This window comes from Doryrhamphus excisus, linkage group LG21 (genome assembly GCF_037039965.1).
Source record: "Doryrhamphus excisus strain RoL-2023G ecotype Guam linkage group LG21, RoL_Dexc_Guam_v1.1, whole genome shotgun sequence".
Taxonomy (NCBI): Eukaryota; Metazoa; Chordata; class Actinopteri; order Syngnathiformes; family Syngnathidae; genus Doryrhamphus; species Doryrhamphus excisus.
The window spans coordinates 699,742-722,576 of NC_136377.1; the positions used below are offsets into that span (position 1 = coordinate 699,742).

Below are 22,835 nucleotides of genomic sequence, written 5' to 3' on the forward strand. Positions count from 1 at the left end.
GTTAATTTTTTTTTCTTTTTGCAAAATTGCTACTGATTTTTACATTTCTGCCTTTGTTGTTTGTTTTCTTCGTTTGGTTACATTATATTGCTGCCAGCCAAAGGAAAAACAGCCATGGGCCACAAATGGCCGTGGAGCCACACTTTGGACATCCTGTTTTATGTTGTGTTTATGGTGTGGTGTGTTTTTGGTAGTGCACGGAAAAAAAAACAAAAACATAGAAGAAGGAGCACATGCAAGGCGAAGATGAGGACAGACAAGGAAGCACCTGAAGAAAGCAGGAGTGGAAGGACAGATGTGAATTGCCAATCCGAAGACACATGGTGGGTGGAGGAAGGTTTTGATCACTGACTGGTTATAAAAAGGCGGAGCCAAGCACCGCCCATCTATACTTGCTGACAACTTAGAATCCACATGAACTAGATGAGGAGCGCAGAGACAGAGAGGAGAAAAGCTGAGCAGAGAAGAAGGTTGGCCCAGGTTGCAACATGAGCGACTACGATACCAGCGTGGCCTTCCTGGGACAGTGGGGGCGCTTCCAGCTGATGGTCTTCTTCATGCTCTGTTCCACCATCCTGCCCAACGGACTGAGCGCCTTCTCCCTGGTCTTTGTGGTGGACACGCCCAGACACCACTGCCTGGTCCCTGATGTCAACCTCAGCCAAGACTGGAGGGAAGCTGTGATCCCAATGGAGGTATTCCACTTGGTCTTCTACCAATACACAATGCAGAGTGTTCAACATTCTCACCGCTGCAGCAAAAACTGTTTGCAACCTTTGAACGCCACACTACACTAGATGTCTTTACTGGGTCAAATTGGATACTCCATGAGCTGCTCGCAAAACTACAAGTGAAAACTTGTGACACCCAAAACAAAAGTATTCGGCATGAAAAACAATAGAACGCAGTCGAGTCCAGCAACATCAGCAAGCAGTTGAGCGGTGGTCTCCATGCCTTGTTTGCCTTGAGTTCAATCTGATGAAGTGTTGCTTCAGAGCACGACCAGATAACAGCAGTAATGCATGATTGTAGAACTTGTCATAAAAAAGCACATGTTGGAATGACACAAACAGCCCTACCCATTGTCAAGATCCTCATGTGACAAGACCAGTTCTTCAGAAATAGCGGGGCGGGCCCAAATGGAGGTGCAGGTTTCCGAGGGTTTGTTCAGATATTCTTTGGTTATGTAAGCAATTGTCTCATTGTGGCCGAGGTCCTACACAATCATGGAGGTGAACCTGCCGGATGCCTCAAAAGATGCAACATCTGTGGAATTGTGCTGCGATAAAACTGCCCATTCAGAGTGGTCTCTTATCAACCTGTCATCCTGTTGAATCAGCACAACGCCAGAGGTGCTCTCCGACACACATTTAGACTGATTTTCCAGATACGTCTTTTGCGTGAATACTAGATGTTTGACAAATGGGAGCAAAAACAAGTGTTGCATTTCGATTTTTCTTGGCTTGTACAGATAAAACAGACCCGCCAACCTTGGAGACATTTTATGATACGCAGTATTCCCATAAAGATAAACTTTGTAGATGCACAGAATACTTTTATTAGTATAAAAGTGTATCGCTTTCATGTTTATATGTTATGTTAAAGCCCAATTAGCCAGGGGGTGCAAGACCAGTAACAATACTGAGGACGCTTTTATATCAAAGAAGGCTCAAGAGTGACAAGTGTCTTTATATTTTTAAAAGACAAGGATTTCATAGAAGATTACAAGAAATTATAAGCAGAAATAAGATCATAAAAAGGATAAAAATCATATACTAATTAGAGATGTCCAAATACAAATTTTTTGGCTTCCGATCCGATCCAATTTTTTTCATCGTCTTGCCAATCAACAATGACCAACAATATTTTGAGGTATTTGAACAAACCTTTGTGAGTCAGGTCCCTAATCCCTAATCCAATAAAAGGCCATCTAATAAAAGACAATGTGCGTGCAAAACACTTATTTGACGTGGTTGTAGATCAACTTGTGGTGTGATTTACAATATCCATCCATCCATCTTCTATGTCGCTTGCGTACAAGACTACAGTCCACGGCCAATAAGGGCAGATAAAGTGCAAAAACAGGGCCATACAAATACAAATCAGAAAAGGGAACGCACCACCAATACCACATATTTCCTGTAGAAACCCCCCGCCCCACATGATTCCCCAAGGGACACGGTGTGAAAGGTAATGGGATCTGGTCATTTCTTGTGACCACAACTTCTATTTCAAGGTCTTTTCACTAATAACAGGCCACAGTCAACCAGGAAACAGCCGCCATTATTTTAGTGTTTTCTGAAAAAACACAATCTAGCAAGGGTGTGATACTCCAACTGCAAGGGACGACGTGAGTTGGTGAATGGTGGTCGAGAATCTGTTCACAGTCGTCCAGAAGTCATTTTCTATGAGTCCTGTGAACTCCTCCCAAATCCAAGTTTTGGACAACCAAAGCTGTGCACGCCAACGGGTTCTGGAAGTACCGCCATGACAGACACAACCGCCTCATGGTCAGAGCTCCAATAGAGGTTGGTTGGTCGGCCTCCTCATTGGAGTGTCTAACACGTACGTTACGACTGCAGGTCTGAGGGGCCCAACCGCACACTGCGGCCCAGGGTGTCTTGGTACAAAGTGCACACCATCCTTCTTGAAGGTGGTGTTCTTTATAGGCAAGATGTGACAGGACCAAAGTCCAACAGACACACGCAGGCATATAATGTATATTGTTCTGTATATTGTTACCACTCAACCGTATGATATGAATACTTATCTCTCTGCGTGAACACAACATAAAACTTTGCATCATAGGCGTGAGGTGCACATGTTTTGATAATTACATCTCTGACACACACTTAGTGGCAACAGCCGAGTATGAATATTGATGTATTGATGTAACATGACATTAGTAAGGTATACACTGTTTGGAAAAACATGCAAATGCTAGCTAAGTTTGTGTACCTTGTGGTTTGCCTTTGGAGGAGGTCAACGGGGAGCTGGAGAGGAGCCAATGCCGAAGGTACAGGCTGGATGTGGTCCGCAACCTCTCCGACACGGGTGCTGTTCCCGGGCGGGACGTCAACCTGAGCAGCCTGGAGCAGGAGGACTGCGTGGACGGCTGGAGCTACAGCAACGAACGCTACCAGTCCACCATAGTCTCTGAGGTCACTGTGCCGCTCATCATGCTTCTGCACTCAGTCAAGTCGTCAGGCGTGTGATTCATGTTCAAATGCAAAGTGAAGTGATGCAGATTCGGACCAGATTGATGTTTGACTTTGCCCAAGTCTGTTTAGCCAGCCTAATGGTGCCAAACGCCGCCCTCGCTCTGCTTGCACTTCCAGTTTGACCTGGTTTGCAGCGACAGCTGGAAGAAGCCGTTCACCTCCACCATTTTCTTCCTGGGGGTTCTTGTGGGATCCTTCTTCTCGGGAGTGCTCTCAGACAGGTAGGATGCTGAAGAGAGAGGCATCGTCATCAGTCATGGCTAGCATGAAATGATAGCACATAAACCTGAAATATCAGTCAAAATGAAGTATTCTGTACAACAGAATAAATGCAAGGTGACGCTTTGTTGCTTCCATCCTTTTTCAGGTTTGGCCGGAAGCCGATTCTGTTTACAAACTTGGCGGTTCAGGCCGTGTTCAGCCTGGCGATGATCGCCTCGCCGTCCTGGGAGGTGCTGTGTGTTATTTTTTTCTGTAGCAGCTTGGGAGCCATCGCCAATTACCTCTCCTGCTTTGTGCTGGGTAAACACGCACACATGATGCTGAGCTCAAACACTAGACCGGTGGGTCACAAACTTTTCTGCAAGCCCTCCCCCTTTTTGGAGATTCAATTATTTTCACACACCTCCCCAGTATAAGAAGTTAAAAAGAAAAAACAAACAACCAATGATAAAACCTAATTTTCTGGGAAATCCCCGCTCACAGTGCCAGGAGAGAAGTGGTTGTCTACTTCCTGTCAAAATGTGATTGATGTCTGCGTCAAATTAGTCAGTCCCTGATGCAAGATGCTGCTCTTCTCTATATTCAACATTGTGATGATAATGGCCACCAGTCCAGAGTGTACCCCGCCTCTTGCGCATGACAGCTGGGATAGGCTCCAGCATACCCCCACCGTAGTTAAGGATAAGCAGCATAGAAAAATATAGAAAATGGGATGGGTCTCTCGGTGTAGTTACATTGTAGCCTTGGACTGTTTCCTGTGTGACAGGACTGACATCACTTGTTGTTTTCTCTACTGCGCAGGGACAGAAATCTTAACGGGCAACGCCCGGGTGGTGTTCGCATCCATGGGCATATGCATTGCCTGGGCCTTGGGCTACATGACGCTGCCCCTCATAGCTTACTTCCTCAGGAGCTGGAAGGACCTGACGGTGGCAATCACTGTGCCTGCCCTGTTCTACATCCCCCTCTGGTGGTGGGCTGTGTTCATTACTAGGAAAGACTCACCTGATGGTTCTTACCTGCTGGCCTTTTGAGCTTCCATATGGTTGTGTGTGTGTGACAGGTTCCTCCCAGAGTCTCCCATGTGGTTGTTGTCTCAGGGACGAGTGGCGGAGGCCGAGAGCATCCTGAGGAGAGCTGCAAAAATGAACAGAGTGGAAGCTCCGGAGAAAATCTTTGCTGATTACATGATATACGCAAGTCAACTTCATGTTCCTACAACTTCCTACACTTTTTAGGTACACCTGAAAAGATGTTACTGGAAAAAACAGGTGAAAATAAAACTGCAGGTCTCGAACATAAAGTATGCTACTTCAGAGGCCAACACGCTAGCTCACATACAAAACGGTACAAAACGTAGAGTAGCTCCAGTAAAAAGGATGCACAGATTTCTGTCTGTTGTTACATGAACACTTTCCGGCAGCGTCAGTCATGTGCATGTGTACCTAATGCTGTGGCCAGCGAGTGGAGAGCGACACACATGGTGACTGACAGCACTCACACTTGTTGCATCATAGGCAGACACATCAGAGACAACGTCTGTGCAGCGCTACACTTTCCTGGACCTGCTGAGGGGAGGAAACATCGCAGCAACAACAATCAGTCTGTCCTTTCTGTGGTGCGTAACACACACACACACACACACACACACTATGTCATCTGGAGTAAAACCATTGGCCGTCTTACCAGGTTCACTTTGAGTATGTGCTACTACGGCCTGTCCCTGAACACATCACAACTTCACTCGGACCCGTACATCAGCTGCTTCCTGTCGGCCGTGGTGGAGGTGCCGGCGTACAGCGGCGCTTTCTTGGCGTTGCGCTTCATCCCTCGACGCGTGGCCGTCATCCTGGTCTTCCTGGTCGTGGCCTTGTCGCTCTTCTTCATTCAGCTGGTGCCTCAAAGTGAGTGGGAGCAGCAGAGTGTCAGTAAAATGGCGACCAGTGCACGACTTTCAAAGCATATGGGTCATCGCTGACCCACCTACAATCTAAATAGGACAGGTGTGAACAGTCAAAGACCAGATCCAGAAGATGGTGACATAAGCTTGCAATACCACCACCTAACAACGAAGTGCAACCAACGTGATTTTCCAATCAAATAAGTCAGGCCCACATCCGAGGATGAGCCTTGGTGGACGTTTCTGAGCACGGATTCAGTGCGAGCCCAGGGTTAAGGAAATTCTTATCTTGTCGGTAGCACGCCTGTTTTATGATGTTTTAAGACAAAAACACATTTCTAGGGTCAGTCTACCCCAATTGAGTTGTGCATGATATGGAACTTTGGATGAACGGACGAAACACGTGTCATATTTGGTCCCTCCCCCTCAGATGTATTGGAGGTGGCCGTAGCTTTGGAGATGCTGGGTAAATTCACTGTGACCGTCGGCACGTCGCTGATTTACACCTTCACCGCCGAGCTCTACCCGACCGGTCTGAGAAACACGGCGTCGGGGACGTGCGTCATGGTTTCCAGGACGGGAAGCTGCATCGCACCGTTTCTGATACAACTGAGTGAGAGCAATTGGGGCACGGCCATTTTGTTGTCACTTACCACTTGCTTTATTTAAAAACACAATATTTCTTTGTACAGACGTCTACTTCAAGTATCTGTCGTACGTCACCTTCGGGTCTCTGGCCATGGCGTCCGCCTTTGTCACTCTCTTCCTACCAGAGAGCTTTAGGCGGCCTCTACCTGAGACCATTGAGCAAATGCACAAGAGACCAAGGTAGGATCTCATCTCCTGATCAGAACCACATCATGGGGGGGTGGTTTGCAGCTAAGTGTGAAGTTTCCTGGATGAGACTCAGCACCTCTTAATCTGAGGTCCTGGTTCTCAGCCGGACAAGGGTGGCTTGCAGCCTTTGGGTTAGCAGCTAAGTCTTGCCCCGAGCTTTGCGTTTGGTTTAGCTTTGTCTTCACCACGGCGGGTAATTTACTGCAGATGCTGCACCGATCTGCCCGTCAACTTCACACTGCAACCTTCCTTCACTGGTGAACAAGACCTGAGATACTTGATGGTTGCAAGTTCATGTATTATTATCCCTGCTAGCAAAGTGGCGCTACCCGTCCACAATGCATTGCATGACCTCCACCTCATTGGTGTGTTACTTTTGGGAGCCAACGCGATTATCGTGTAACTAATTCCCAATGTTCGTGTTCTTACTCTGCCTTACAGCATGACGTTTCCATGCATCACAAGAAGAAAAAACTCCAAATGCGTGACAGTCTTGGAGAGCCAACTGTGATCATTTCATATGCAACAGCCTGCAGGGCGCGCCATCATTTCAATCATTACCATTGTATTTGCCATCTAAATTATTCACAATCAATAAAGAATTGTAAAAGTGAGTCATTGGATTTTTTTGTATTTCTATCAATGATCCCCAACTGATGGGTCGTGACCCAAAAGCGAAGGAAGAACATTAGGCTCCATTGTACTTTGTCCCTCATTATGTGCACATTTCATTGATGAAATAGGTGCAAGAATACCTTCATCTTTGGGGGTCTATGGGGCGGTGCTTCTGCATGATGACGACATGATCTGTCTGAGGCAGAATCCATTTCTAACTGACAGTGAAAGGAGCCAATCAGCAAAGTATAAACCTCCACAGGAGCATTTCACATGTTTTTCATTCCGTTGTTCTGAACTGTTCGGAGACTTTGTTGAAAACGATTAGCACTCTGCGTTTTGAGAAGAAGTAACGAGAAGTACCCTGTACCACTGCCTTCCCTGATGAGGAAATTCTGCCTCTTTCAGGGATCAAGCAGAAAAAGAAGCCCATCCGTATAAACATACATGTAATCGGTTGAATGCCGCATCTTTTGTTATTGTGTTCACAGACACCCCCTCGATTTTTTGTTTTCTATTGAACTACTCTGTTCGTATGTTGAGGGTGTTACACTCTTTCGCCAGTAGGTGGCGATCTGGGTCCATTGTGGATCAATTGCAGACCATGCCCGTACGCTCAGGTCAGCAATAAAGGCGCCATTGGCACGAGAAGGATGCTAAGTGGTCCTCTCCGGTAATATTAGTTTGCTAGTTTTGTCCTCGTACTTAGTGATGGCGAGATGAAGCCCCGTGAGCCTTTCAACCATTTCAGTCAACTGTTTAGAGAATGGATGCAATTCTTGAAGCTTCATGAGCACACGAAACCACCACAATTACAGGCGGATGTATCTTCATGTGTGATGCATTGAATGCTGATCTGTTTTGGCTCTTGGGAATAATTATGTACTACAATTTTTTTTATAACCAAATGATTAATCTACAAAGTGTAAGATAAAATATACAGTATATATAAAATACTGAATGTTTTCTTGTCCATAAATGCCATGCACCATGTGACATGGCTAGCTTCATGGTTTTACGTCACCTAGCTGGAATGGGCTCAGGCAAAGTGCTTGTGTAACTAGGAAGATGTATGCTTGTGTAATTAGGACAGAACCTGGCAGATTTAATTGATGTTTATTCAATAATCATTTTTGGTTTGAGGCGATTCCTCTTTTGTGATACAACATCTCCACTATGCTTTAGGGTTGTGTATCTTTGACAACCATGTCACCAAGGGCCTCGTCTCTCTTGTTTTCTTGTGGCTGATTCATTTGCACAATGATCATAAGTTGTGTTGGTAATATCGTAATATATTAATATTATAATTTTTATAATATTAATATTATAATTATAATTAATTAATATTATAAAGTAGTATTAACCTTACCGTGGATGGGTGAAGGTCCAGTTTCATCTTTATGTTCGTGAAAGGCACGTTAATGCCTGAACATGGATGAGGTGTTATTATTGTATCCCAACTCTTTGAAACCCAATAAGCACTTCACCTCTGAGTATCAATGACAAACAGTGAAAATACAGGTTATGAAATGCAAACATAGCATCTCTTAATAGTGTTGATTTGGCTTACTGATCAAGTCAAAATGTTTCCACACAGGAGAAATGTTGGCTCTATCTTCTCTCTCTGAACTCCAAACTAACATCACCGTAGTAACCAAAGCCTCCAAACCATGGACAAACACTATCCACACGCTCAACCGACTGACTCTCACCACAAAAGCCCACATTTTAATGTTTAAGCCTGAGGGGTTTATATCGCTGAGTGTCAGGCAAACATCACAGCAAATTCTGAACCTTTTCCCGAATCCGTCACATGGTACAGCCGGGCAGCGAGACTTCGGATGTCATCAATTCCGGCCCCTCCCCCCAATGAGTACTGTATGAAATGTTAGTACAATGTTGAGTGTTTTTGTCATTGACTAATATTTTCATTTTTTGATGATAGGAAACATTTAAGTGTGCCAACAAATAAGAAATCAATAATATATATATACAAAGTTTCCCACTACTCCATGTCTCTCACATTAAGACTGCGGATAACAGGCAAAAATAATAACAGGCAGTTTTCTTTGAAATTGGCCACACCCATTGACTGGTTGTTAAAAAGTCTTCCCAGCTGTGATAGGCGGAGCCAAGTGCTGCTGGTTTCACTTTGTTGACAACTTAGGAGCCACATGAACTAGATGAGTGCGGCGACAGAAAGGAGAAAAACAAACCTCCTGATAAGCTGAGCAGAGAAGAAGGTTGGACCAAGTTGCAACATGAGGGACTACGATACCAACGTGGCCTTCCTGGGACAGTGGGGGCGTTTCCAGCTGATGGTCTTCTTCATGCTCTGTTCCACCATCCTGCCCAACGGGATGAACTCCTTCTCCCTGGTCTTTGTGGTGGACACGCCCAGACACCACTGCCTGGTCCCTGATGTCAACCTCAGCCAAGACTGGAGGGAAGCTGTGATCCCAATGGAGGTATTCCACTTGGTCTTCTACCAATACAGAATGCAGAGTGTTCAACATTCTCTGTTTGCAACCTTTGAACGCTACACTGTAAAGTCAGTGACTAGTCTGGAGCAGAATTGTGTGAGGAAAGATTAGACCGCAAAGTACGGCAGAAAGACATCCCTCTATGCTCATATGTCAGCATGCAACTGCACTGCAGGACGAAGGAGTGGTAGGGTACTGCAATGGGGGCGCTCGTCTTCGAGCATATATGTAGACCATATATACGTATACGTACTTTCCTTGAACAGGTGTACATGTGTAAGACAGACTGTAGAAACATACGTATGTCAAGGAATGTGTGTTCTACTGGAAAGCTAGCTGTACTTTTACTCAGATTTCAGTATGCAGAGAACGTTCTGTGTATAGCTTCCCTGGTACAGAGAGTCATATTATCAAAAATGGATTTAACTCCAAAAACACCATTTCCACTGCATTTCAGCCTTGCCGCAAAAGGACCAGCAGAAATCACGCTAATAGCTAGCCGGGTGGTGTGGAAAAATATCAACACGCTAGTAGCGTAGTTCAAGCGGCATAACAATGTTAATAATAACAATGTCACTGTAGCTGGGTTGATACGCACACCACTTTAGATGTAAATGGAGCTTTTTCAGAAGGCTTATGGGTGGAATAAATGTTTGGACTTGGTGAAATTTTCTCTCTTCATATTTTGACTTTATTCTCATCAAATTACAGCTGTTCAACATTTTCCACTACTTCCTCTTTCCTCTTGTACGCTTTCTTCTTGTAACATTATGACTACAGTGGTGTGAAAAAGTGTTGGGACGCTTCATTTATTTTTGTATGTTTGCCATGCAATAATGTTTCAGCTCATTAATCCAATGAACATTTTAGTCAGTGACAACCCAAGTGAATCCAAAATGCAGTTTTAAAATAAAAGCCCTAAAAAAACAGCCCAAGGCTGCATGGCGTACGTGTGGAAAAGCTTGATGACACCAGTTTGGTTTGAATTTTGCCAGGAGGGAAGGAGGGACTTCTAGGTGACATATTGTTTGACAAACGTGCAAATGCTAACAGTGAGCTAACAGCTTGTGTACCTTGTGGTTTGCCTTTGGAGGAGGTCAACGGGGAGCTGGAGAGGAGCCAATGCCGAAGGTACAGGCTGGATGTGGTCCGCAACCTCTCCGACACGGGTGCTGTTCCCGGGCGGGACGTCAACCTGAGCAGCCTGGAGCAGGAGGACTGCGTGGACGGCTGGAGCTACAGCAGCGAACGCTACCAGTCCACCATAGTCTCTGAGGTCACTGTGCCGCTCATCATGCTTCTGCACTCAGTCAAGTCGTCAGGCGTGTGATTCATGTTCAAATGCAAAGTGAAGTGATGCAGATTTGCACCAGATTGATGTTTGACTTTGCCCAAGTCTGTTTAGCCAGCCTAATGGTGCCAAACGCCGCCCTCGCTCTGCTTGCACTTCCAGTTTGACCTGGTTTGCAGTGACAGCTGGAAGCAGCCGCTCACCTCCACCATTTTCTTCCTGGGGGTTCTTGTGGGATCCTTCTTCTCGGGAGTGCTCTCAGACAGGTAGGATGCTGCAAGGAGAGGGGTGTCATCAGCCATTGCAATAGTCACATGATGACATATAAAGAGCTTTCAGAGGAACAAAGAAATCACTTTCAACCTGCAATGTCAATCAAAATGAGCCCGTGGGCAATGAAGGGCTTGCAGCAACACACAGAAGATAAAATCTGATTGGACGAAAAACGTAACGTACACGACTGACAGCAATGCAGCCAAGAACCACACTACTGAATGAACATGATAGAATACATTCATACTAAATGTACAAGGTTTCATGGAAGAAATACTACAATTTGAGTAGTAAATTCTTGATTGGCCTGTTGACAAGGTTACTCTTTGCTCTTTTCAACTCCTTTCAGGTTCGGCCGTAAGCCGGTTCTGTTTGCCACCATGGCGGTTCAGGCCGTGTTCAACCTGGCCCAGATCGCTTCGCCCTCCTGGGGGGTGCTGTGTGCGCTTTTCTTTTGCAGCGGCTTGGGAAACATCTCCAATTACATCTCCTGCTACGTGCTGGGTAAACACACATGAATATGAATTAAGTTCCATTAGATACTACACAAATAATGATTTTCAAAAACACAAAGTTAAGGTTGGGGAAGGTTTTAATCAGATTTTACATTTTCCAACTTACATCGGATTGATTTTGAAATTTCAATGTGGCCCCCCCCACATCCTTCCATATTTTAGGTATGCAGCCCTGGGTGGAGAAATGTTTAGAATAGGGTCTCCACCCAGGGCTAAAGTTTAGATCGGACTGATATCACTTCGTCTTTACTCCGCAGGGACAGAAATCTTAACGGGCAACGCTCGGGTGGTGTACGCATCCATGGGCGTGTGCTTTGGCTTCGCCTTGGGCTACATGACGCTGCCCCTCATAGCTTACTTCCTCAGGAGCTGGAAGGACCTGACGGTGGCAATCACTGTGCCTGCCCTGTTCTACATCCCCCTCTGGTGGTGGGCTGTGTTCATTACTAGGAAAGACTCACCTGATGGTTCTTACCTGCTGGCCTTTTGAGCTTCCATATGGTTGTGTGTCTGTGACAGGTTCCTCCCAGAGTCTCCCATGTGGTTGTTGTCTCAGGGACGAGTGGCGGAGGCCGAGAGCATCCTGAGGAGAGCTGCAAAGATGAACAGAGTGGACGCTCCGGAGAAAATCTTTGCTGATTACATGATATACGCAAGTCAACTTCACGTGTACACTGAAAACTACTTACAAATTCATATAAATATAGTGACTTTTCAGAATTGTTTAACTAGTTTTCCCTTACTTCATTTGGAGCAATTTATAAGTAATATTTACATGAGATTTAAGCTACCACATACACCACTTTTCTAATATGAATGTGTATTTATTTTAAGATGGCCGTTGAATTAAATGAAATTATTATTATTGAAATGGAATTATCTTAACACATCGACAAATATGAAATGAAAACATTCTTTCAAAAAAATTATTTTCAGTACAAAATCGAAAATCATCACAATAGTTTGATTGCGTGCACATTCGTCTAAACTACAAAGCTGCTTGACAGCATTCAAAATCAACTCAGTTTTCAATACAAATATTTATTCATCTGTGTCTTCAGACCTAACCTAAATGAAACTACACCTTTCAAAATAACTTATGGGTATTTTATTTCTATCTTTATTCTTTACTGTTTTCAGGCTAAAGAGATCTTGTTGAGGAAATAACACTGATGACAAAGTTCTCGTACAATATTTTTGACATTAAAATGACCACAGATGCGGTGACCTAACCTTGCTCCAAAATTTCTAATCCTTCCAGGCAGGTTTCAGTCATTATTGCTATATTTTCAGGGCCTGAATAAGCTCTGCTTGTTGCTGTAATTTGGCAATTCGGTTCCTATATTTCCACTTTTTGGTCAATGGCATACTTGTCACATACAAAAACTCCCGCTCCCCGACAGCATCCACAAGACTCAGGTCATAGCATACTTCAACAAATGTTTAAGCTACACGCGGTTCCCATGGCTTCTAGGGCACTGCTGCTGCGCGCCCGCCAAAATAAACAAATAACATATATGAAGAATGAATCCTTACAGGTTTAATAAACATAACCTTCTGTTGTGCAACCGAAAACACCTTCACAAAGTTCGCAGTTGCTAGCTAGCTAGCTAGCTAGCTAGCTGGCAGGCTAAAGGTAAACTTATGCTAACGTCTAGTGTTTTATATTATAACACTGACTTAAACAAATGAGGAAAGGTGGCAGGAAAAAAAGTCAGATAAGGATATGACCTACCCATATGGCTCCGCATCGATAAATTTCCTTGTTAAACGACTGTCCATGTCGTTTTCCTCGTCTTCCCGTGAAAACATGGCGCCCTCAAACTTTGCCTTCGGGGTCTGAGTGCAAACGACCCTCTGACGCATGCGCAAAATGGCCACAAGGTGGCCAGGTTCACTGCTATTACCCAAAGTACATTTTACTATCCTGGTATCAGGTTGTAAAATCAATACATTAGTTATGTAAATATTACTTGGTGTCAATGGTCAATTTTATATATAAATGTGATGATACAAAGTTACACACAATCATCAAGTAAGGCATTAAATAAAGAGTGAGATTTTAGAGTAAAAGAAGTTAAATAATAAATCCTCGTAATATTTAAATATTTGAAGTGATAATTACAGGGTAAAAAAATCATTTCAACATACATGTCTGACTTGCTTGACTTCAAAATGATAAAAGTGATAAGAATTGTGAAAATATGGGCCAATATCTCGTTCCAAAATAATATACAGTAACAGTAGCAATCCCACAGTTTTTGCATGTGTGTTGCGAGCAGCAACCCGGTCCCACTTTGTTGGACAGTCCTTGAACGCACCCTCTAACATTCTCCCACGCTGCACAGATAGACCACTTTACAGCGTTTGTACACTTTGGTTCTCGGTGCTGACATGCTGCGAGGCATTGGGATGCTGCGACTGATCTCACTTGTGAAACATCGTTTTATCATCCATAAGCCTAATTAATAATCAGCACAGTGAGCACATTTACACAAATAAGGCAGTAACATCTCATCTCGTTCTCGTGGGCCAAATTGTGTGCATAGTTTCGTGTCTTGGGTGTCTCCTGACACCCCTAAACAGTATGGTGGGGGTTCTACTGAGAGCTTGTGGAAGTTGTGACAGGCAAACAGAATATTTCTTAGTAGAGTGCAGAAAGCAAACATTGTGGCGGTGTCAACCACGTGCATGTGTACCTAATGTTGTGGCCAGAGAGTGTAGAACGACATGCATGGTGACTGACAGCACTCGCACTTGTTGCATCTTGTAGGCTGACCCGCAGGAGGCACAATCTGTCCAGCGCTACACCTTCCTTGACCTGCTGAGGGGAAGAAGCATCGCGGCAACAACAATCATTCTGTGCTTCGTGTGGTGGGGAACACACACACACACACACACACACACACACACTCTTGTCATCTGGAGTAAAACCACTGGGTGTCTTACCAGGTTCACATTGAGTAGCTGCTACTACGGCCTGTCCCTGAACACATCACGACTCCACTCGGACCCGTACATCAGCTGCTTCCTGTCGGCCGTGGTGGAGTTGCCGGCGTACAGCAGCACCTGCTTGGCCGTGCGCTTCGTCCCTCGACGCGTGGCCGTCATCCTGGTCTTCCTGGTCGTGGCCTTGTCGCTCTTCTTCATTCAGCTGGTGCCTCAAAGTGAGCGGGAGCAGCAGATTCTTCTTGGTGTTAAGGCGAGTTGGTTCCCAAACGGACTCAAAACATTTGCTCCCTCCCCCTCAGGTGTACTAGGGGTGGCCGTAGCCTTGGAGATGCTGGGTAAATTTGCAGCGACCGCCGGCACGTCGCTGCTCTTTGCCTTCACCGCTGAGCTCTACCCGACCGGCCTGAGGAACACGGCGTCGGGGACGTGCGCCATGGTGTCCAGAACGGGAAGCTGCATCGCACCGTTTCTGCTGCAGCTGAGTGAGAGCATTTGGGCATCTGGTTGAAAATTACTTTGTTGCTTCATTTCAAAACACGGCCTTGTTTGCACAGACGTCTACTTCAAGTACCTGTCCTACGTCACCTTGGGGTCTCTGGCCATGGCGTCCGCCTTTGTCACTCTCTTCCTTCCAGAGAGCTTTAGGAAGCCTCTACCGCAGACCATTCAGCAAATGCACAAGAGACCAAGGTAGGACGGCTTGGGGAAGTCAACACTAACCCCCCACCATCATACATGTTGTTCCATATCTCCAAAAAGCTGAAGCGAACAACCAACATCGATGGTCACTCAAGAGTTGTATATTACCCACAATGCATTGCTGTGGAGTAAGGTGTAGACTCTGTATTGGTACCGAGTTGTGGACTCCTACAGCTACCAGCAGAGAAAGCCTTCTAGATCTTCCAGAATCTGCACCAATTCCAGCTGTACTGGATTTCATGCTTCCCACAAAACGGTCTGTTTTAATCAATTCCACACTGGCCCGCCTCTAGGCACCCCCACTCCGCTGTGGTTGGTCACACTCCCTAGTGCTCAGGAGGACTAGCTGCCGAACGCAACTTTGTAGGAGTTGATAATAAACAGGCATTTATCTTTTTCAAAGGTCCACCTTTGACATCCAATGTGTTGGATCCCCAATCCCATCCCAGACGTCTCTCAATGCTAAGTAGCTTTAGCATTTTAGCATTAGCTTTCTACAACATCGGTAACATCGAATGTGTTTTTCGGGACCAGAGCCACTAATGGTGGTGGGAAAGGGCTATTAGCAACCCCGCTACCTCAATGCTATAATGCTACACAGACCAGCCTTTTGCTCCATGACTTCCACTAAATGAAGACAGTTGGACACTGGTAAACTGGTACTCAGCGCTGGCCCTTCTGACTCTTCCACACCACCAAGTCACGTTGGAAAGGCGTAGGGCTTCAGCAGCTTTGTAGCTTTATAGGTCAGAAAGGTGGAAAAAACATCATAGGTGCCATTTAATAGAACTTCCCAAGCCCATTGCATAACTGAGTCCTAATGTTGTTGCGCCTCCTCTGTCTTACAGCGGGACATGTCCGTGCATCACAAGGAGAAACCCCCCCAAATGCATGACAGTCTTGTAGCCGGCTGTGAAGGACTGAGGTGCTACAATCCGTCTGCAGGGCACGGCATGGTGAAAGGTTTTGTCTTCTACATTATTCATAGAAAGTAAAGAATTTTAAAAGAATAACATAGTAGACTACATCATGTCATTAGGCCTTCCTAGGACGATATTTACTAATAGTACTCATTTTAGTGATTGCTTATATAAATGCTCCCGTTTCTTCTGTCTGCTTCCCATTCACTGGATATCATGGCACTTCCTGTCAGCCGCATTGGCCTCTGCTCTGGTGTGCGTGACTTTGTAGACGTTCTTCTGACAGCATCTACAAGAAAAGAAAGAGTCATTTTGGCTACATTCACACTGCAGGGTGTGATGCCCAATTCTGATCATGAGCCTTTAACCGAGCCTTGGTGAGCACGCCCTCGGATGACGTTTAGGTCGCATGTATGCAAACTGACCGTTCAGACGGCAGTAGCACGAACGAGGGCCGAGTTGCGTTTGAAAGAAATATGAATAATGCTGTTCTCTCTGACATGAAAAATATCAGATTCAGGTCACATGCGTTCAGAAAATGTGAATTGACCTGCAGTGTGAATATCATGCGGGCCCGCCTTCAGATCAACGGCACACACCGACACGCATAAATGTGACATTTAAATCAATTGATGGAATCTACACAATCCACATTCCAGGCGCTGGAATATAAAACTTACAACGTAAAGCCCAAAGTGCACATGGTCACAGTACCCCGGTCTCCGAGCAACGACTCACCCAGGAAAGGGCTGCATGTTGGCGATGGTTTCTGGAAGAGGCATTCCGTAGCTCTCGGGCAGCAGGAGGCTCAGCAACGCCGCCGTGGTGGTCAAGCTTCCCATCAGGATGTAAGGCAGCGAGGCAGAGTAGCTTCCTGTTGTTGGGAATCAAGACAGTGAGAAACAATCCTGCGTAAAAAAAAACACACACACAACTAAATATGAGGAGTTAATTCATCTGCTTGTAGTTCGCAAGCGTTGGATGATATTGTTCAGTGGCACCACACGAGGGCGCCAAAAACAGTCCATCTTTTTCTGCACATCAACTACAACACACCTCATTCATCCTGGGGGATAAAGGGTTGGAAAGATGTGAATTCCCGGGACAAAGTACAGCACACACATATGTATCTTTATGCTTCACTGATCACGTTTTTCCTTTTTTGGTCTTTGAATGCACCGTAGTTGTGTGCGGAGTCGGAAAAACATTTTTGTTCTCTTTGTTCAGCAGTGGTTTTGGTCTCATGTACATCTGCACATCTACATGAACATCTGTACATGTGGCACACACATGCAAGCCTTACTCAAGTAGATGAAGTACGGAGCAATGATGCTGCCTATCCTGGAGGCCATGGAGCCAGCCCCCAAGGCCGTGTTCCTCACTACGGTCGGGTAGAGTTCCATGGAGTACGCATACACGAGTGCGAGCGCCAAAGTCACGGCAAACTTTCCCATCATCTCCAGCGCGATGGCGAGGGAGATCAGATCTGTGGTGAAGATTTAAGGGCTGAGATGGGAGAGGGAGGACGTTCATGTTTCAGAACATTGCAAGGTTTTTACCGTCTGGGATGAGCTGGATGACCAGAAGGAAGAGTCCCGCAGCAAAGAGACTGGCAGAGAGGCTCAGTCGCCTGGAGCAGCAGTGGAACATGAGCCACGATATCATGTAGGCGGGGACCTCCGCCATGGCGGACAGGAAACAGTTCAAGTAGGCGTCACCGTAAAGGTTGGACGTGTTGAGGGAGAGGGCCAAGTAGCTAATGGCCAACATGTTCCTGTGGGGAGGGGGGGCGTTTAGTGGCCATTTCTTTCCACAGAGTGTGATGTCATACAAGTCATGCTCATTCCAATGTACTTGGTAAGACAGGGACTGACGTGAGGCTTTTTGGGTGTGTGTACGCTCACCAGACCAGCCACAGCATGACCGAAATCCAGCGGATGTTCCGAGAACGAAGCATGTCACAGATGTTGTAGGCCTTGGTCTTCTTCGACTCTTGCTGTGGAACAATAAACACCCGCCGTCAGCGTGGAAGTCTTAACTAGAGGGCAGCTCGTGCGGACCATGTCACCCGGCCCCACTGGCCCCACTGACCCCAGCGTCCCCAATGGCCCCCAGCGGCCCCACTGGACCCCAGCGTCCCCAATGGCCCCCAGCGGCCCCACTGGCCACAGCGTCCCCAGCGGCCCCACTGGACCCCAGCGGCCCCAGCATCCCCACTGGACCCCAGCGGCCCCACTGGACCCAAGCGTCTCCACTGGCCCCACTGGCCATAAGAAACAGCTCTCAGCGTCCTTCCATTTTAGTTCAGGCTGGCTTCTGGATGCTGCTCTTGGACAATGTTGACACTGCAGGTCACATATGATCTCCTATGTGACCTGTGACCAGATATTTTCATATCCGTGTCAACAGTACGATTCACATTTTTTTAAAGAAATCAGGGAGGGGGCAAACACTTCTTCACACGGCTGTATAACAAAACAGACCATGTCGGGTTCTAAAGCTTCTAAAGAGTTTTTTATACCTTGTTCTCTTTTTGAGTAATATCACTTGATCAAGCATTTTATAATATTCCATGCTGCAAAATAAGTCATGGAAATATGCCTGATTCCTGCTGATGCCGGATGGATATCGGCGTCATATTGCAAGTATTGAGAATATTGAAAAAGCTGTGAGGAGACATCCCTAGTATTTACACATTCTTAGACATCCCAGGCAGACACTGAAATCAGCCTTCGGGGTCAGAGAGTCTAAAGGTCGCCAGACATTCCAGGTCCCGCGGAGTCCTATGCCCCCCCCCGCCGACTTCCACATTAGTGCTCACGCACGTGCACGACGGTCAATTATTGTCAGGAGTTTGAACATCGAGCGGTGACCCGAAGAGCTTTGTCGAAAAGGAGGGAAGAAAAGTGAGAAAACATCTACCGACACGCTGGATAATGTTTGACTGTTGCTGGCGTACTGCTCCACTGTTCCGACACTTCACAAGTGACTTATTGTATTCCTCAGTCTGAACAATGAATATGATATTCCTCCAATAAACAATCAGTAGAATAGTTAGTCGGGCTGTGCAGGAATTACAATTTTACATCACGAACAAACAGCGCTGTCAATGGCACGACGGCTGGCACTTCCTGTTTGCTCTGCTCGGGCCCCAGCAAGCAGGGATGTGAATACACCCCCTCACCCCCCAACCCCAACCATCGGTAAAGACCGCTGACAGGGTGCGACTACCTCTGAAAAATATGTCAAACTGCCGCTGACGTTCAGAGATGTGAAGATTTTTGCAGGCGGATCCTTTTTGTTCATCTTGGAGGCATTTTTCACGATGGCCTCCGCCTCCACGATCCTTCCCTGAGAGAGCAGCCAGCGCGTAGACTCCGGGATGAACCTGCATCGTCACATGACTTCAGTGGGTGAAGAGGCTGCATCAGCAAACACAGCACCAAAAAAAGCCGAACACACAAACACACCACCAGAGAGGCAGGAGGAGGAACCCGGGCGCAGTGAGGCCCAGCAGCAGCCGCCTCCAGTCCCGCAGGAAGTAGGCGTGGAGCGGCAGCATCATGTAGCCCACCGTGAAGAAGAGACACGAGCCCGCCGTGCAGAAGAATTCACGTACACGTGGACCTAAGATCTCCGTTCCTACGTGCAAGACACATTGAGAACGTCACGCAACGATACACGAAGGACTCGCCGTCAATGAGACATGTACCGAGCACGAATGCAGACAGGTAGTTGGATATGTGCGACATTCCGGTGAGGAAGAAAAGGATGCAGAACACCATCCAGGATGGAGAGAAGACCTGGATGAACGCCAACGTGGTCTGGCTGGCAAGTGTGAAAAACAGCACTCTCTTCCTCCCAAACCTTCAATAGAAAGGCATTTTCAAAAATCAATGAATCAGACAGCGGTCCGAAAGCAGCTAAAAGTACTGCAAGTACTGGATTACTGTGTACCGGCCGATACAATCGGCGATACAGGCAGCCAATTACTGACTCCGCCCTAGCACTTCTATCCAGCAACACCTGCAGGTGCAGACCACCGGGGACGTTTAATTGGACCATCCTCATCACCGGTCTCACTTTACAATCAAGTACACAAAAATACAGCAGTTACCGACGACCTAATAAACAACTCATGAGTAACTAATGGGTAGAGTAGTTACAGAGGAACACATGAAAGAATAAATAGGAACTACCGAGTAGAGCAGTTACTGAGGAACTAAGGCACATACATTTAGAGTAGTTACTGAGGAACTAAGGCACATGCATTTAGAGTAGTTACTGAGGAACTAAGGCACATACATTTAGAGTAGTTACTGAGGAACTAAGGCACATGCATTTAGAGTAGTTACTGAGGAACTAATCAACTGAACTGATCATGGAACTAATGAGTAGAGTAGTTACTGAGGAACTAAGGCACATGCATTTAGAGTAGTTACTGAGGAACTAATCAACTGAACTGATCATGGAACTAATGAGTAGAGCAGTTACTGGGGAACTAAGGCACATGCATTCAGAGTAGTCACTGAGGAACTAATCAACTGAACTGATCATGGAACCAATGAGTAGAGTAGTTACTGAAGAACTAAGGCACATACATTTAGAGTAGTTATTGAGGAACTAAGGCACATACATTTGGAGTAGTTACTGAGGAAGTAATAAAGAAGTGATCAGGAACTAATGAGTAGTTACCAAGGAACCAAGACAACAAGGAAATGAAATGCAACTCAACATTGAGAGAAAACAAACTTTACACCCGAGGTTCCCAAAGTGGGGCACGTACACCCCTAGGGGAACACCATTGTGTTTGCTTCCTGTAAAATTAATGAGGGGGGGGGGGGGGGGGGGGCAAAACAAAGGTTTCATGAATTGACATTGAGTTGGAAGTGTGTGTATGTTAACCTGTCAGAGAGCTGCCCTGATAGGAAGGAGCCGACAAGGACGCCACAGAAGAAGAGCGAGGAGGTCAGCGGATTCTTCCACTGGTCCTCACACACCAGATCCCACTGACACACACACACACACACACACACACACACACAAAGAATAGAGAATGAAAACATAGCCCCAAAAATAGTCAATGCAATTCAAAACATACAGGCAATGTGAGCATACTTTAAAAATGATCAATGTTTCTGATCAATAGAATGAGATGTTTTTGTTTTGGTTCTATAGCTACAAGAGTACCTCTACCGGCAGGTGTACCTAACGAAGCGACCGTATGACAAATGAATGAAACTGACGTCAGACACGATGGTGGAGGCGTAGACGCTGCGGTCGTACTCCCAGCCGTCCAGGCAGCCCTCTTGAGGCACGCTGCTCAGGTTGACCTCGGAGGGCAGCACGCCTTCCTCCGAGAAAGCCAGGAGAGCTGCCAGCCGGTATCTGGAGCACTTGGCCGGCTGCTGGTCCTCCTGGAGCGGGATGCTGACGTTCCTCCACGCCGCCGTCAAGTTGAGTCCGTGCTCGGGCACCCGGCAGCGGTGGGCCGGCGTGCCGGCCACGAAGATGATGGAAAGGCCGCAGTAGCCGTTGGGGATCATGGTGATGCAGAGCAGCAGCACCAGTCGCAGCTGGAAGCCCCCCCACTCCCCCAGGAACGCCGTGTCGGCGTCGTAGTCGTTCATCCTCACCGGTGCCGCTCTGGAGGATTGGCTGCTTGTGTCTGGGCTGATCCACTCAAGTGAAACCATCTCACCACACACACACACACACCAACACTACACACTTTGTGCACACTCACATGCGCAGCATGAAGCCAACAAGTGGATTGTGTACAAAACCAAAAGTTAGAAATAAGTGTCAGAGATAACCCAGAGTGCTGGAATGTAGACAGTTGAAGGGGCTTTAGCCCAACTGTGTAGCTTTAATGCTAACAAGACGTGTTTGGCCAGTTTGTGTGTCCCACAGTGATGGAAGTTAAAAATGACTAACAGCGTTAGTTATATATTTATAGTTATATTTTTCCAGAAAGTAGTCATAGAATTGGCTGTTTTACAATAGGAATATACCCAGAAGTCTGTTTTTAAAATCACACCTCCCTAAAAGATGCCTAAAGACACTTTTGAAGGGGGATCCGTTAATTATCAAATACATACACAAGCGTGACGATAATGTTGGCGCAAATCCAGGCACAGGTGAATATACATATGGCTCAAATGGAAGAATGCTCACCTCATGGAAGGGAAGACTTCATCTTGTCACAATTGGGGGACTTTGTGACTCCCCCTGATGCACATCATGGTTGATCAATGTCATTTAGACATGAGACTTTGGGTAACATGTTACATCAAGACCTAGGCCAGAGGAAACAGACAATACATCATTGTGTCTTCATGCTATTGCATTGTTTTCGTGCTACATCATTGTGTTTTCGTGCTACATCATTGTGTCTTCATGCTATTCCATTGTGTTTTCGTGCTACATCAGTGTTTTCGTGCTACATCATTGTGTCTTCATGCTATTGCATTGTTTTCGTGCTACATCATTGTGTTTTCGTGCTACATCATTGTGTCTTCATGCTATTCCATTGTGTTTTCGTGCTACATCATTGTTTTCGTGCTACATCATTGTGTTTTCGTGCTACATCATTGTGTTTTCGTGCTACATCATTGTATTTTCGTGCTACATCATTGTGTTTTCGTGCTACATCATTGTATTTTCGTGCTACATCATTGTGTTTTCGTGCTACATCATTGTGTTTTCGTGCTACATCATTGTGTTTTCATGCTATTATATTGTGTTTTCGTACTACTTCATTGTGTTTACATGCTACATCATTGTGTTTACATGCTACATCAGTGTTTTCATGCTACACCATTGTGTTTTCATGCTATACAGACCATTAGTGTCATGCACACCATTAGTGTTCTAGGGTCCTCAGACTTTTGCAACGAAGCACAAA

General features: G+C 46.0%; 4 protein-coding genes across 6 annotated transcripts; 3 read left to right on the forward strand and 1 right to left on the reverse strand.

Moving 5' to 3' along the window:
- Positions 1-413: 413 nt before the first annotated feature.
- LOC131138327 (solute carrier family 22 member 4-like) lies at positions 414-5,421 on the forward strand. The gene is made up of 9 exons (XM_078787932.1): positions 414-695; positions 2,439-2,565; positions 2,950-3,161; positions 3,339-3,442; positions 3,589-3,743; positions 4,245-4,416; positions 4,507-4,675; positions 4,961-5,061; positions 5,133-5,421. Exons 1-9 carry the CDS (start codon positions 489-491, stop codon positions 5,419-5,421), a joined length of 1,536 nt encoding a protein of 511 aa, XP_078644058.1. The 5' UTR covers positions 414-488.
- Positions 5,422-5,566: 145 nt separating this feature from the next.
- LOC144894594 (organic cation/carnitine transporter 2-like) lies at positions 5,567-6,758 on the forward strand. Its single transcript, XM_078787933.1, has 4 exons — positions 5,567-5,576; positions 5,774-5,956; positions 6,036-6,171; positions 6,622-6,758. Exons 1-4 carry the CDS (start codon positions 5,567-5,569, stop codon positions 6,689-6,691), a joined length of 399 nt encoding a protein of 132 aa, XP_078644059.1. The 3' UTR covers positions 6,692-6,758.
- A 2,113-nt stretch (positions 6,759-8,871) lies between these two features.
- Positions 8,872-16,356, forward strand: LOC131138089 (solute carrier family 22 member 4-like). The gene is made up of 11 exons (XM_078787648.1): positions 8,872-9,263; positions 10,372-10,554; positions 10,732-10,835; positions 11,192-11,346; positions 11,615-11,786; positions 11,877-12,009; positions 14,131-14,231; positions 14,310-14,524; positions 14,609-14,791; positions 14,864-14,999; positions 15,857-16,356. The coding sequence occupies exons 1-11, from the start codon at positions 9,057-9,059 to the stop codon at positions 15,912-15,914; spliced, it is 1,647 nt and encodes a 548-aa protein (XP_078643774.1). The 5' UTR covers positions 8,872-9,056; the 3' UTR covers positions 15,915-16,356.
- LOC131138066 (organic cation/carnitine transporter 2-like) lies at positions 15,670-22,241 on the reverse strand. Of its 3 annotated transcripts, XM_078787645.1 has the most exons (11): positions 22,106-22,129; positions 21,175-21,624; positions 20,834-20,937; positions 19,641-19,795; positions 19,399-19,570; positions 19,160-19,316; positions 17,833-17,924; positions 17,488-17,702; positions 17,232-17,414; positions 16,667-16,802; positions 15,674-16,217 (listed from the first exon to the last, which is right to left on the reverse strand). In XM_078787645.1, exons 2-11 carry the CDS (start codon positions 21,622-21,624, stop codon positions 16,133-16,135), a joined length of 1,749 nt encoding a protein of 582 aa, XP_078643771.1. In that variant the 5' UTR covers positions 22,106-22,129; the 3' UTR covers positions 15,674-16,132. The 3 variants fall into 3 exon arrangements, with proteins under 3 accessions (XP_078643772.1, XP_078643771.1, XP_057942634.2); XM_078787646.1 differs by having other exon boundaries at positions 15,670-16,217; positions 17,232-17,385; positions 21,175-22,241; XM_058086651.2 differs by having other exon boundaries at positions 21,175-22,240.
- Between the last annotated feature and the right edge of the window lie 594 nt (positions 22,242-22,835).

What these genes read in the sequence shown, in the direction of transcription:
- LOC131138327 (XM_078787932.1), top strand. Translation starts at nt 489, where the DNA reads ATGAGCGACTACGATACCAGCGTGGCCTTCCTGGGACAGTGGGGGCGC. An exon ending in AGTCCACCATAGTCTCTGAG is followed by an intron (nt 3,162 to 3,338) that starts GTCACTGTGCCG and finishes TTGCACTTCCAG; the next exon opens with TTTGACCTGGTTTGCAGCGA. An exon ending in CCTCTCCTGCTTTGTGCTGG is followed by an intron (nt 3,744 to 4,244) that starts GTAAACACGCAC and finishes TCTACTGCGCAG; the next exon opens with GGACAGAAATCTTAACGGGC.
- LOC144894594 (XM_078787933.1), top strand. An exon ending in ACCGTTTCTGATACAACTGA is followed by an intron (nt 5,957 to 6,035) that starts GTGAGAGCAATT and finishes TTCTTTGTACAG; the next exon opens with ACGTCTACTTCAAGTATCTG. An exon ending in CAAATGCACAAGAGACCAAG is followed by an intron (nt 6,172 to 6,621) that starts GTAGGATCTCAT and finishes TCTGCCTTACAG; the next exon opens with CATGACGTTTCCATGCATCA.
- LOC131138089 (XM_078787648.1), top strand. Translation starts at nt 9,057, where the DNA reads ATGAGGGACTACGATACCAACGTGGCCTTCCTGGGACAGTGGGGGCGT. An exon ending in TCGGGAGTGCTCTCAGACAG is followed by an intron (nt 10,836 to 11,191) that starts GTAGGATGCTGC and finishes AACTCCTTTCAG; the next exon opens with GTTCGGCCGTAAGCCGGTTC. An exon ending in CATTCAGCTGGTGCCTCAAA is followed by an intron (nt 14,525 to 14,608) that starts GTGAGCGGGAGC and finishes CCTCCCCCTCAG; the next exon opens with GTGTACTAGGGGTGGCCGTA.
- LOC131138066 (XM_058086651.2), bottom strand. Translation starts at nt 21,624, where the DNA reads ATGGTTTCACTTGAGTGGATCAGCCCAGACACAAGCAGCCAATCCTCC. An exon ending in CCTCCACCATCGTGTCTGAC is followed by an intron (nt 20,938 to 21,174) that starts GTCAGTTTCATT and finishes TGTGTGTGTCAG; the next exon opens with TGGGATCTGGTGTGTGAGGA. An exon ending in CATCCAGCTCATCCCAGACG is followed by an intron (nt 17,415 to 17,487) that starts GTAAAAACCTTG and finishes TCTTCACCACAG; the next exon opens with ATCTGATCTCCCTCGCCATC.